The 16,031-nt window shown below is 28.3% G+C and overlaps 1 protein-coding gene and 1 pseudogene across 1 annotated transcript in view; both read left to right on the top strand.

Annotated features, from left to right (window-relative positions):
* The first annotated feature begins 2,041 nt into the window (after window positions 1-2,041).
* Window positions 2,042-16,031, top strand: part of LOC107172446 (proton-coupled zinc antiporter SLC30A2-like) — a 38,325-nt gene continuing 24,335 nt past the window's right edge. Inside the window, exon 1 of the mRNA XM_089223022.1 lies at window positions 2,042-2,555. Within this exon, the coding sequence (XP_089079148.1) occupies window positions 2,215-2,555 (341 nt within the window). The 5' untranslated portion in view covers window positions 2,042-2,214. The remainder of the gene's footprint in view (window positions 2,556-16,031) is intronic.
* LOC149057182 (uncharacterized) lies at window positions 14,639-15,259 on the top strand (annotated as a pseudogene).

Genomic DNA, 16,031 nt, shown 5'->3' with positions numbered 1-16,031 from the left:
TTTAATTCTAAGATTTGAAAATTTAATACAAGGCTCCTAACATATTTTTACAATAGAAGTTGAAAAATAAAAGAAATACATAGTCACAATTTTTTTTTATAAGCATTCAAAGTTTGAATTTTTACAACATATTATGTAAAAATCACGAAAATTCGTAAATTATTTTATGCTAGAAATTCATAAAAAATTTTCTTTTTATATCTAAGATTTAAAAATTTAATACAAGGCTCATTATATATTTTTACAATAGCAATTGAAAAATAAAAGAAATATATAGTCACAATTTTTTTTTATAAGCATTTAAAGTTCAAATTTTGACTAAATACGTAAAAATCACAAAAATTCGCAAATTATTTCAAACTAGAAATTCATAAAAATTTTTCTTTTTAAAACTAAGATTTGAAAATTTTTAATAATCTATAATATATCCTAGACAGATAAACCGTCTTCGCTCAGAATCGTTTTTCGTATACAATGATATAATATCATTGGATTCAAATTTAATTCCATCCATTACAGTAACCCACTTGTAACCTACTGTACAGCAGAGCGACATACACGACTTACCCGCTTTTTTTTTTGCGTCCGATAAATTATATTGAATAGCTTATTCGGCCAGTAGGTAAAAACCTACTCTAACCTAACCTAACCTAACCTATGATAATATTACGATTGTATAATATAATATTATTTGCGTTATTTTTACAACGATGACTATGTCAATAGTGGTGAAATTTGAACTTCTAACAGAGCACGACTACCACTGATTTAGGTCGATGAGTGTGATTAATAAACTGATGTAGTGATGTGCTAATAGTTATAATATACATAAATCACAATTCATAATATACAAGTCACTCGTGTTTTTAATTTTCAAAAAAATTTAAAATTGAGTTATTGATGATGATAAAGAACAAAAAACTCACGCAAATTAAAAACGTGAAAACCAAAATAATAAATAACTATCTCCATGAGGCGCATTGGGATAATTTAAAAACTATTGGGCACATTTGGCTATGTGAAAAATATGCACTTCTTTCACTCTAATATACTCGGGTGATTACAGCTGATCTCGGATGCACTTGGGAAACTCCCGAACTGAGAGCCGATTGTGATTAATTATTGTGGACAATTGCCGAAATAAGTTGAGTTAAAAAAAATAATGATAATAATAATAAGAAATAAAGAAAAAAAGGTACCTAGTAGGCATAGTTAGTTGTGGCGGAAACGAATAAGGACCCTTACAGACCGAACGGGTGCCACCTTCGAGCGTTTTGTTAGGCAACCGCTACCGCGGTTCGGTGCGTTGTGTTGCTCGACGACCACGGCACACGCGGAAACGCTTCCGTCAGACCGGCCAAACAGTCGGGGCCTGTGTAGGTACGAGCGTGGCCGCTGTTGCCATATCGATGTCTACTCGCACTATAACTGCACACGACAATAAACTTTAACACTATACCTATAGACTATATTACAGTTAGATGTGGTCATAATAATAATAATAATAATGATTACCTAAATAGTATAGTAGTTACCTATAACATAATATATATATACATCTCGCCGTACAAGAAGTAACGTTATAAGGTACTATTATTTTGCCGACAGACCGGCCGCCCGCGGCGCGACGAAATTTTCGATCTGGGCCAAGTGTGCTATGAAAAAAAAAAAGCCGGTACCTACCTACATCGGCACGCTGCACAAAATATCAGCTGTACAAATATTACACACCGACACCTGGGTGGCCCGCGAGGTGTTGGAATAATAATAATAATTATTATTATTATTACCGCGATAATGATCGAACTCGCGCGCGGTTCGTCGAACCGATGCAGGTGTATACGTCATCGTGCCATAACTTATTATTTATAATGATACCTATAGTGTATAATATTATCATTATCATGTTAGGTTGCGAGTACTTATGTAAATGTTATATCGCGGAGAACTATTAACCCGTGATAAGAGCCCCCGAGCCCGTTCTAACACGTGATTAGTCCGTCGGGAATTGTTAATGTTACATTGATATGTTTTACCCTGCACAGTCGCAGTCTATACGGCAATAATAACAATAATACAACTATTACTATTATTATTTTATAAAAAGTATACTATTATTGTTAGCATAATATTTTGGCGTCCGTCCGCCGTAGCCGATTGTTGTAGGTAGTCAATAAACATCGTATAGTTTCGTGCCGGTGATCGTCGGTGAAAATGTCTGTCATCGACGCGACCGCAGTACCTCCCGCTGCGTCCACAACCGTCGGTCGAGAAGACGGTTCCGACAATTCCGACCGACTGCGACAACAGCAACAGCAACAATATCAACAACAGCAGCACCACCTGCACGGATCGGCGACGTCAGTCGGCGCCGGAGGAGTGACGTTCGACGACTTGGAACGTCGCGGATCGCGGACACCAGACACGGACGCCGCCGTATCCATCGTCGACGACGGTGCCACTGATCGGACGCCGCTGCTGACCCGGAGAGTTACGTATCGCGACGAAGACGGAAGCTGTGACGACCGCGGCGCAGATAGAGTCGTCGTCGACGGGCAAGTAAATCTCGTCTGCATTTACGTACCGGTCGCTATAGTATAATATTATAATTTAAAATTCTATATAATTAAGGCCTCAGAAAGACGAAAATTAAAATACTTCTAGAGGTTCGATTTAAAAGATTAAAAATTTTTTGATTTGTGAATAAAGTTTACTTTCTATCGGTCGGAGTGGATACAAATGTTTTAACAGTTAGATAAAATAAAAGATATAATATAAAATATAGATTAAAAAATAAGAGAATTTATGACATTTAAAATGTTCTCATTCGCGTCAAGACTTCGTGAATATTCAAAATGTGCTCCGATCGATGAAATGTAGTCTTTTTTGTGCATTCAAACATGTTTACGTTTTTTAAATCGGACCTTCCGAAATAGTTTTTGTCAGGCGTACACCCGCGTACCTAACTATATAGCTATTTCACGTCGATAAATTGATTTTGTTTTTTTTGATCTAATGATAAAGTGACAATAATAATATATGCATGCTGGTGCGTTAAATGAATTATGCGGGTGATTGGTGGGAAGTATAAACGCACCATATTATAGTAAAACTATAGGACACACGCTTAGGACTTATCAATTTATCATGATAATTTTCTACACACACGAAGACGAACAATGGCCGCAAAGAACGAAAGAATTGCCTAAACACAACTCCTTAAAAATGATACATTTACAGTATCCTTAGTCACGGACAACGGTAACCATGATGGTTTGACCCGCAAAAAATCAACCATTTCATTCGACCAAGTCTGTAATATTTACCAAGCCGAAATTTGTGGACGCCATAGAAGATTTTGTTATATTATGTAGGTAAGCGCGATGCTCGTTGCACACATTTCTGAATCCTCTTGCAGCCAGTCGCTTGCAGCACGTTCGTATATGTTTTGAGGGTTTACACCGTACCACGGAATTCCATTTCAAGTTTATATTTCGTACACGTCAAAGTCACCGCTGCTACTGATTTATAAATAAGCTGCGAATTGCTCATTGCTGGCTAGGCATTTATTTATAATCAATGCTGAACTGCTAATGCTGCTACATAAATAATTATAGAGGCCACGCCGCACTTAGTGTTGTGCTATATTGGTTACCTATCTAAAGTCACCACAGAATACATTCTACTATATTACGTAGGTAGTTGAATAGAATAATATAAAGGTATTTTATATAAAAAGATTGTTTATTTACTTATTTGTCATGGTACATTGTCAAGAGACCATAACGATTCCTAGCTGTGTGATACCTATAACAAACAGTGATAATGATGGAAACATTGCACTCATAAAAACTGTATAACACCTAACCGTTAAGAAAAAAAAATGTTAGTACCTATGTATGTATAGTACGAATAAGTTGCTCATTTTATTGACACGTGGCCACGTGTCCACGTGGGTATGAATAATAGATAATAATGTAGATGGTAACACTCATATACGATTCTCTTTCTATCAATGATTTTGTACAAAACGTTATGGATGAAATACGCTACCGTTGCTACCATCATTTACTAAGTATTTTCGTATGTTTAATTTAAGACGCGAGATAGAATATTATAATTTATAATACACTCATACATGAGCGGATAGGCCATTTTTGGCCTACCGGAAAATTTTAAAAAGGGGCCCCACATGAAAAAGAATTTAATAATATATGATATTAAAGGGCCCCATTACTGAAATACGAAGGGGGGCCAACCGAGAAATTCTATCCGCCCATTCACTCATATATTATAAAGTTAAAAAAAAAAAACCGGGTAAGTGGGTATGATAGGTATCATTGTATACGAAAAACGATTTTGAATCGAGATGGTTTTTCTGTCTAGGGTATATTATAGATTATTAAAAATTTTCAAATCTTAGATTTAAAAAGAAAATTTTTTATCAATTTCTAGCTTAAAATAATTTACGAATTTTCGAGATTTTTACGTATGTTGTCAAAATTAAAATTTGAATGCATGTAAAAAAAAAATTGTGACTATGTATTTCTTTTATTTCGCAACTGCTATTGTAAAAATATATTATGAGTCTTGTATTAAATTTTACCATATAAAAAAAATCGATTTGGTCGAAAACTGGTTTTGCGTAAAAATTCCCGTTTTCTGTCATTTTTTTTTTCGTTTTTCTCGATTTTTTTGAAAACTATTGGAAAATGTTTACTTTTGACCTCTATAATGCACCAAGGATATTCACTTTTACATCGGAAACCACCCCTAAAGTTTGAAATATCATTATTTCGACTAGTTATGCTGTACACAGACACACAAAAAAAACACACACATTATTGTAAAATCAATACATTCATCACTTCGTTCAGAATCTAAAAATTGATTAGTTAATAAATTATGAATACATATTGTTTAAAATATCAAGATTTTATAAGCCTTTTGTTCGAAATTTGATTCTTAGGAATATACCTGCAGCTTTGGAACTTAATTATTATGGAGTTAAAAATGTATCTATGCTGTCGTTTAAAAAAATATAAAAAATACAAACAATTAATTTCTACTGTATATTTAGTATGCTATAATGCTATATATAATATTATTTATCAGTATAACTTTAAGTAACAAATCATAGTTATCTGCAAATTATATAAATATATAATAGGCATTATAGTTTAAGATAAATAATATTATTATCTTCAATAAGAAAATTCTATGCTACCAAAAATACATTTTATCATGGATTAATGTCATTGTTATTTTATATTAAAAATCTCAAACTATACACGTAATTTCTGTAAATTCTGACATACCTGAAACTAAATTTTTATAATATGGTTATTTCAGTGGTATTAGAAGTATAGAAGTATAAAATGCTTATGTATTTTTATAGAAATTGCTTTATTATAGTACGAAATAACAGTTATTATACAAATTTAATATTTATTCTAACATGTACCTATATGGCTATATAGGAGCAAATTAAAATGTAAATGTTTACATTTTATCTGCCTTATTATTGAAACAAATATCAAAATAATATTATGCTATCATAATAATACTATATACACTGTACCTATAATATTTACCTAGATCTCGTTTTTATTTTTATTTATTAAAGTTTGATCGGTAATTATTATTTTGTTTAATAAATACGGTGACGTATTTTATGTTTGAGATAATTGTAGATAATAGATATTAAATTAATGACTTAGGAAGTCCTAATTGGGATAATGTCTTACGATAAAAGTGTAAAATATTGTAACTTTTATCAATTAGTTGTTGAATGCTTTTTTTGCGTAAGATACTGTCGATACTGACTACTGGATTATTTTATTAACTACAATAAATAATAATGCTCACACACAATCTTTTTTTTATTTAAATAAATAAGCCTCAGCGTCTATGGCCATTGGCATACAAGAAGTTTAAGGTTAACAATTTTTAAGGATACTGTATTTACATATTACATAAACAAGAACAGATTATAAACTATTTATAAGATTAGATTTGATTAAAAAAGTCAACATGTGACTTATGGTATATCTGGATGGATAGCTTCATTCGATACGATATTTGATACCACACACAAATTATTATGATTTAAAATGTGTAGTCTTAATTTATGGTTTTGTTATTTATCATATTTTACATAATTGATTTTTATGGTTGAACTAAGATCAACCTAAACTTCTAAACTATATTCAGATGAAATAAGGTTTCTATTTTCTTAATTCGTAGAACATGATGAGTATATCTTTATTTTTTAAACGCTATTTTCTCAACCAATAGACAATAAAGATTTATTAGTTGTTGTAATCATATCATAAATTATAACTTAACTTAAAGCCTTTTATAGGTATTAACTACATACTATGCTAAGTAGTTAGTCGTATGAAAATTATTTGTATTGATCATTTTTTTTTTTTTTAGTTAAAAGTTGAAGGTACAAAATCAATCAAATTTAATGTTGTATAATTGTATGTAAATACGATAGGTATAATACATATTATAGATGTTCAATGGCAATGAACTTTAGATGTGTTTCCATTGAATATAACATAATATATAAACAATATTCATCCACAAATAATAATAATATATATATATATATATATACTGTTTTCAAGACCGGTTTGTATAATATTGTATATGTATACTTGATACAATAATTCGTGTTTGAAATATTATTTATTAACTACTTTATTAATACCGTTTATTCATTGCGTATATAAAAATAATTTGGAGTAGGAGGCGATGACACAAATCAATATGGAATTGTATAATGCGTATATTTTAATTTTAATATTATGTATAATGTGCTCGTACAGCATTAATGACGTAACATTATAACGTATGCTAACATAGTAACATATTATATTATAGACAGGTATTATAGAAATAATGGTACATAATAATATTTGGTTATATAGATAAGTCGCGTCGTTTTCTGAGATTCGGAAAAAATATCGTATATTTTGTACGATAATTTCAAATATCGACCTATACATATAGTGCATTTAAAAATGTGTTAATCCTGACATAATTTATTCTATTTTGTTGTTATAAAAAATTTGATTCATTCACCGATGCAATTTTCCAAAATGTTTTCGTTTAAATTATTTCGGTCCAAAGTGTAACCTATTATTTTCTATTCGTAATTCATATAGTTTTTGATTGGTGTTCATATTATCAATCAATTTAATATTGTGGTTAAGTATATTAAAATATTAATATATATTATTATTATTATTTCATTTTTTACGTATAGGTTATTCACTTTACATGTTATAAGTTATAATAATATAATGTCAATTGTATTGACTTTTTTGTATTAAAAAACTCAAGATGTTTATAATCTGTATACGCATAGCACAATAATATGTAGATTTTATCATAAAATATATTTTTTCATTTTTTTTTCTTGAAATATTTATACGAGGAAAGAAAAATCCAACGGTAAGATTCGATCAGTATGCCGTGTAGTTATTCCGGATAAATTATAGTGTTGTAATTTTTCGTTATTTTGTAGTGATTTCCATTAAATGCCATGTTCTTCGTTCTAACAAATGAAAAATAATACACGATTATTTCACCAATCCAAACCTTAAATCTGAATATGATAAAATTATTCTGTAGGTAGTGGGTAGTTGTTTATGGTAGTAAGCGAACAATGGTAATGCACTTTTATGTAGATTTTAAATGTAAGATAATGTAATTTTACGAGTAAAAATCTATATTACAATAATTTCAAGTATTAGACTTTATATCGAGAATCTCAAAAAATGAAATTATTGTATAAGCTGGGTTTTTGTCATGAAGAGGAATTGTTTTGATATATATAAGTTGTAATTCATAACTTTGTTGTGAAATGTAATAGGTACTTGAAAATATACCTACCTACGTGATCAAAATACTTCTGGAATAATGTATTACTGTACATGGCCATGAATTCGAATAGGTACGTATTTTATAATTTATATTACGTAAATATTTGCATTGCGATGTGCCGAGTGTCTAGGTAATGTGCAAATGTGCTTATGTGGTGTACCTACATAATTTATTCGGTGTCATGTTATAATGGAAAATAATTGTTGGGTAGTTAACTTGCACACTGCAGTGGATTACATAGGTAATAATATTATACATTTTTTTTTATAATAATGCAGTTTGAATATAAGTCAGTAATTCGTAGACATTTTTTCATAATATTTTATAGTTATTGATTAAGTTGATAATGTTATAAAGGTAAAAAATAGTATTACCTATATCTAATTTTGATACCCACGATATTGTTTAAAATTAGGTAGGTTTAATAGTTTTAGATTTTAGAGTTGCCATTTGATTTTACAATATTTGTGATGTTTTTTCGTTTGTTACCATAATTTAGGCCATTACAAATTATTGAAAATTGGAAATATTAATATAAAACTAGTAGTTTCAATTCTTGTTACAATTTAAAAATTAATAACTGCTGCAGGTACTTAAAATATTCAACAGATTGCATGTATTAGAATTTTACAGTCATGGTATATTTTAGGACATTGTGATTTTATAACCATATACTTAAAATTTATTTAAAATTCAAATATTTTTGTTTATAAGACAAACAGTTAAAAATATAATGCAATGTTTGTAATAATATTTGCTGTTTCAGAAATTAAAAATATCAAGAATATTTGGTTGCATTTTTTTATAAACGTTTGAAGTTCAAATTTTGTCAGAATCACAAAAATTTCCAAATTATTTCGTTGTTAAAATTCACTAAATGTTCAATATAGTTTAAATTTTAAAAAGTTAAACAAAGTTCTGCATAAATAAGTCTTTCAGCATTTTAAAAATATTAAAAATAGACAGGCATATTTTGTAGTTTAAGACATTTGAAGCTTTTTTTTTATTTTGCAAGTTTTAATAACAATTTTTCCTTTTAAGATTTTAGTTATGTTGTTGTAACTACTATAAATTGTAACTTAAAAATATTAATCGTAGAAACTAAAAAATTTTTCGCCATTATGTATATTATTAATTTTTAAATTATAGTTTTACAAAAATATGTAACGAAAAAATCTAAAAACTATACATTTTTTTTATAGTTATTTTAAGTTCAAATTTGGATGAAATTACACATTAAATAACCAAGAATAACAATTTTAGTTAGATTGCTGTAATTTAAAAATATTATCCGTGGGTACTTGAAATTTTTAGAGTAAACTTTATATTCTAATTATGATAAGTAATGTTGTTAATGACTGAGTAAGTCGGGTAAATAATGAATCTGATTTGATTGATTTAGAATTTATTTTATAGGTACCAACCTAAATTTTTTTTTTGAAAAAATAACAAAATGATTAAAATAGAAAAAAATATTCTAGACTGACAAACCGTCTCCGCTCAGAATTGTTTTTCGTATACAATGATATTATATCATTTAACTCAAATTTAATACCATCTATTACAGTAACCCACTTGTACAGCACAGCGACATCCACTTACCCGCTTTTTTTTTTCTATAAATGAATTCATAATAGGATATTGACCAAATCAATAGCTTACTTTAATAGATAATTATTATTATTTATTACCCTATATAAAGTGAAAACAACACAACAAGAGTCGAAGTGTGGTGTTTAAAATCAGATAGGTACCAATTATCTTAAACTAACGTCTCGTGATAACCCTACTAATTTATACGACTATGTTTTCACGTTAATCTTTTATTCTTAAACTTGGTCGTTAAAATAATTATACTTTCTCAGTAGAATTAAATTATATTCTTTATATAAATTTCAAATTACTATAATTTCTTAACCTAAATTTTTTTTAGAATTACAGAGTATTCGCTTTGGCGCACTATCAAATGTAATTTTTTCCTGTTCTAAACTCTTTTCATCATAGTGACTAATATCTTGGCTATATCTATATTTTATGGTTCATGACTACATGTTCTGCGATTTACACACGATAAAAACAGAACTATATTTCAATGTTTAGTGTTTTATATTGCTCGATTATAGTCAAGTCATAAATATATGATTAATTGAAATAATTTTATAAATATATTATATACCTAAGCGCCATTAAATAATATAATAGTCATATTATGGTATTATTTATATGAATTAATATGTACCTGAATAGCTACATCAATATTTAAAGGTGAGAAATACGATCTGGGAGGGGGGTCCGGGTGATCAGTGGTGTAGCGAAACTGCTAATCAAGAGGTGGTAGTCTCTGAATTATTTAAAGGTTGTAGGTGGGTGGTTAACAGTAAGTTTACTATCAACTAGTACTTTTGTGTTGACCGTGACAGATAATATTTAAAAATGAGAAAGTCGATGACTTTTTCGAAAGTTGTGTGGATGGATAAGTGGTTAGAATATAAGTAGACTTATCTCTGATAATTATTAAGTTCGCTATATCACTGCAAAAGGTAAATTCTAGGTTGGCTATTGCATATTTATATCAATAATATATGTAGGTATATATATATAATTATTCTAAAATAAATTTGGTTTCGTCGATTTGGCTTTTATCGTTTTATTTTATACGATTTATGGACATATTATTATTTCAATATGACACGCCTGTGATGACTATTAGCTCCACACTCCGGTTAATTATTTTAATATTATTTCAATTTGGAATTTATGCTGTTCCATCAATCCGTCATATAATTAATATCACGCTATTTGTAGGTATAACGGAAATTATTGTTTCATAGATATCTCGAGATAATATTGTATTAAGTCATAAATGTATGACGTATTTACGAGAATAAGGTTAGTTATATAATTTTCTTATGCCATCCATATGAATATTCCAGTAAACTGTTTTTAGAAAAAAAATTAATATATTAAATACTTTACACAACCTAACTTAACATTAAGTTTTTACTAAGCTTTAGGCGAAAAATAATTTTTAAGTGCCAACTTCTTAATTTAGATACTGTTTACACTTTTAAATTGCATGGTCATTATGTACACTATACTCGTACACTATTTTATTGTGATGTAAAAATACAAATTATATTTTAAAAACTCCACGTGACTATACTTATAATATTGTGCAAAATACATTATAATTTTATTTATTATTTACCAATTGAAAAATGATTTTCATATAAGTAGAGTGATGTAAAATTAGAAAACTAAAAAAAAGTGACATCGCTGATTGCCTTGTAAAAATTTAAAATATATACATAAGTAAATAATAATATTATTTAAAAATGTCAATTTTTGATTGTTTTGAAACTTTCATTGAACTGTATTTAAAATAATGTTCATAGATTCGAACAATGTTGATAACAGTTTACCGCTATTATTTCAAAATTTAAATAATATATAATTTATGTCGTCTATATTGCTATATATTATATATATACATAATATACATAATGGAATTATAGTACATATTTTTATATTAAATGAGTAACTGCGATAAGACCTTTGGGTGATGAAATATAAATCATGAGAGTAATAATAAACAAGTTGCATTTATAGGTATTTGCACAGAAAATGAATAAACTGTTTACAACATAAATATGCCTCTAATTTTTTTTTAAACTTAGTATGGCCTACGTAAAGGTGAACTCACAAGGTTATCACCAATATTGAAGGATAACTGTTATTTTTCTATGCGATCTTGCACTCGTCGCCACTGTCCTGGCGTGGCCTTATAATGAATAATCTTTATGTTCCTGGCTATTCGCAACATGATTGACAAATACGATATACTGTCGATGAATAAAAATGACTAGTGAATACTATATTATATTTATTGATTATGGATTAAGGATGACAAATTTTAATTTAACTTCATAAATATATAGTTACATAATATTATGTTATGTATGCTTTGCTGGATATTGAGCTTTACCAACGATTATTATTATTAATTTTATAGTTTTATATACATACCTAATTGTTGAGCTTAAATGTTTATCATACTAAAAGCTGATGAAAAAAAAGTCGTTAAAGAAAGAAAAATTACAGTTTATTCAACTTTATTCCAAACGTATTTTATTCAAATCTAATCCAGAACAGAAATGCTATTTGTAGATGACTATTAGATGATATTCTTGTCATATTATGCTGTTTACCAAACACTGTGCATATTGTGAGCAATATGTTTGAACGTTTTTTCCCGATATACAACAATTCAGGGTGAAAATTCATATAAAGTTTGGTCCTAATATTTCACTTACTTTCACTACATACTAGCACGTTTGGACCCATAGATTTCAGATTTCTCTACAAACATTTCAAATTTCAATACACATAAAAACCAATTGGGTGCATATACTATTATATACCTATTAACGTTGCCCAGAAGACACCAGTACACCACAAAGTTGGCTCAATTGTTCCCCAAAAACATGTTTGCAATTTTAATTTGTAAGTATAATCGTAGTTTTTAGTATACTTTATTAATATTTTCTAATATTTGTAGATGTGAGTTGGATAATAGTTAATATTTTTAACTTTATCATATTTTCTATTTATTGATATATGATAAATTTATTTTTTGTACAATTCAATAAATTTTTCAATTTGATCATTTTCTTATTACTTTAATTTTTCTTTATTTGGTAGGTATCTTTAATTAATTAATTATTTTTATTACGTAAGCAAGTTATAATGTTACAGTTTTGTGTCCAAACACGTATTTCATTATACGCCATACTAATGTGTTTCCATAAATTTGCACAATCGTATTCACAATAATTTTAGACAAAAACGTAAAAAACGAAAAATTTTAACGTGCCCAACGTGCCCAACGTGTCATGCTCATTCATATTTTGCATCGAGTGATGATGACGATTAAAATGTATCCTAATCAAAATCCACGAATATTTAAACAATTATACAATACCTAACCTAGGAGGCTGGGACTAGCAATAATTGTAACCAAAATCGTAATTACTAATTGTATGAGATAATGAGTTACAGATTTGATTGTGCTGTGCACTAATGTTAGACAAATATTTGAATGGATAAACATGTGCTATATATGGCATAATTGGCATTATGTGTGTTTATTTATCATCTGACAAATACTATTGTGTGCTCATGATCCCAAATGTATACGTTTTAATATATTTCCATTAATTTTATTGTAGGTATTAACTGTTTTGAATTGCAATTTCTAATAATTTTTTACTGTTGGTTTATTTCTGTATGTAAATTTCAATATATTTTTAATTTTTCGAAATTTCAAGAAAATGTTATGGTTTTTTATCTTGATATCTTGATACATGGTTCTCTTATGCATTTATATTATTATTATTATACATCAATATTATACATTCTAAATTACAAATTATAACTGAAACAAAAACTTGATTAATCATGTAAGTATGTTAAATTGTTTTTTTTATTCTTAAGTCTTAATAATAAGTGTTATAATATTATATTTTAAATTACAAATAGGTACCTATGTATTATATTATCACCCAGCTATTAACTTTAAATAATTAGATGTAATAAATATTTTTAGTATTCTATTATTTATGCAGGTAATTTAATATATATGTTTGTTTAATATATGTATATTTATATATGTATAACAATTTTGATGTCTTTTTCTGTGATTTCAGAATATAGTTTAAATTTTTAGGAAAATTGTGTAATTTCCTTTGAATTTTTTGTGTTGCAGGAATTTTTAAAATGTTTATGATTAATAATTTCGTCATTAGGGAGTTACCCGTTTCTACCAAAACAATATTATCCGTTTCCCTCATAGCCATTTTCCACCAAAAACGAAAGTTGCGATTCCCGTTTACGCCAAAAGACGTTTTCGGCAAAAAAGTTTGGAAACTAATATGTAATTTTTTTAAGCCTGACCTATTTAATTAAATTATTTATAGTATTAAAATTTATATTTTAAGATAATATAATTATTACTTGAATTTTAATTTGAAATATCAAAATATTTAAATATAATGAATATGTGATAGGCAATTGTATAATATTTAAAAACTCTAAATTAATTCTGCCTATATTCGACTAATATATTATTATTATCTTCTTGTATTATAATTTATAATGATACGAATATGTAATATTTTTACATGGTTCTCAAATAATGATTGGCTAAACATCTTTTCACAAAAATAAATTTTGGCGGAAACGAGAATCATACCTTTTTTGTTTTAGTGGAAAACAGCTATGCGTAAAATCAGAAAACCAATTTTTTGTCGGAAACGGGCCCCGTCGTCAATATTGTGTGAGCGATTCTGTTAATTGTTGTACATGCGCATCATCTAAGTTATTATGTATAGAAAGAAAGATTCTTCAAGCATTCTCACTTCCTTTTATCTTTCAACAATGCAATTATTCAAATTCAGCTTATTGGATTTTTTTATAGGTTAAAATACTATAATACTAAAATACTATATCCCAGATAATTTTTATATATTTATAAAATGTAATCCTGTGGCAATAGAAACTTATATATTTTTTTTTTAATTAGTTTAAACGATTTTTTTGATAAACTTGTTAAACTGATAAATCGTAGAGTGTGGACAATTGTGGAAAATGGGAGAGTTTACGTGAAAAATCAACCGCTCTGTATAATAATTAGTCCATTGGTGTAATAGAGTTGGGTTAGAGCTAGCCATATAAATGTAAAATTATGTATTTTTCGAGACGTCACTCAATTATTCAATATGATTACTCTATCGATAACGTAATAAGTTGAAGATTTATGTTTTATTTTTACTCCAACGTTATTGTTTGCATCTCATATTGACAGTATAGTAGACAAAGCATTGCGATCATTAGGGTTTATAAGGCGACATGCAGTGTCGGTCATGTCAGTAAGATGTTTGTTAATATTATATACTTCTCTTGTTAGGTCAATTGTAGAGTATGGGTCTGAAGTATACTAGTATGGTCTACAAGGACCAAATGTGACATAATTAAAATTGAACGTGTTTAGCATCGTTTTTTGAACATGATTTCTCGATCTATGAGCATTTTTCATGAACCCCGTGACTATAAACCCGTCTTAATAGCAATCAATTTATCCACCCTGAGCGAAAGAAGAAATATGAGTGATATTAAATTTTTAAATAGTTTAGTCTCTGGTGTAATTAACTTACCAGACTTGTTATCTAGAATAGCTGGAATAGGTTTTCAAATTCCAGGTACAACCCGTCCACGTGACCACTACTACCTTGCTCTAGTGACAAAAAATTATTTAGATGATGATTCTCTAAGGAGAGCTATGTCTTTAGTTAAACTATTTTTCTAATTTAGGTTTTCGATTCCGCGCATTATTTAATTTTCAGAAGTCCACTATGTAATACTGTATAATTTTAATTTATTGATACTCGATGTGTTATATATATATAATATATATGTTATAATGTATATTCATTAATGAGTAACATATTTTAAAAGCTGTAAGGCGTTTAAAAATAAAAATAAAATAAAAATAACATAATGGTACCACGAAAAAGCTTGCGGACTTGTCGATTAATTGGTTGCAAGCGTAAAGCATTCTTATCCTAGAATACATTTAATTCCGTTGATTTTATTATAATAATATTCAAAATACTGTATAATACCGCATCTACGCGTAATACTATGAATGTATATATTTATAATGGTGCACGTGAGTGGCTGAATATTAATGTTTCGTATAGATAACGACGCGAAAATGTCGGTCACAATAATACCTGTCTACAATATAAGTGCCTACGCAATACGTGCATTTGTCCCATATACAATATACATACTTATATAATCAAAATAAAATACATATACATCTACGTATAAAAATTATAATATTTATATATGTAGTATGCATGCTAATAAACGCGTGTCACGGAAAGCATTCTTCAGTGGTGGTGATTGTCGCTGTTCAAACCTGACTCTTGACGACCGTGACAAACACTATCGAATAAGTTTTTTCTTTAAAAAATATGGTACCTACATAGGTATGTACGCGTGACAATATAAACTATGTCGAGGCGGCGATGGTGGTCTAGGGTTCTAAAATTTCATGAAATTTATTTTTTTGA

The sequence above is a fragment of the Diuraphis noxia genome, unplaced genomic scaffold, assembly GCF_037042655.1.
Source record: "Diuraphis noxia isolate RWA-SAM2 unplaced genomic scaffold, SU_Dnox_SAM2 contig0003, whole genome shotgun sequence".
In the NCBI taxonomy this organism is placed as follows: Eukaryota; Metazoa; Arthropoda; class Insecta; order Hemiptera; family Aphididae; genus Diuraphis; species Diuraphis noxia.
Note: the sequence above shows the minus strand (reverse complement) of the source record. Positions and strands in the feature narration are given on the sequence as shown.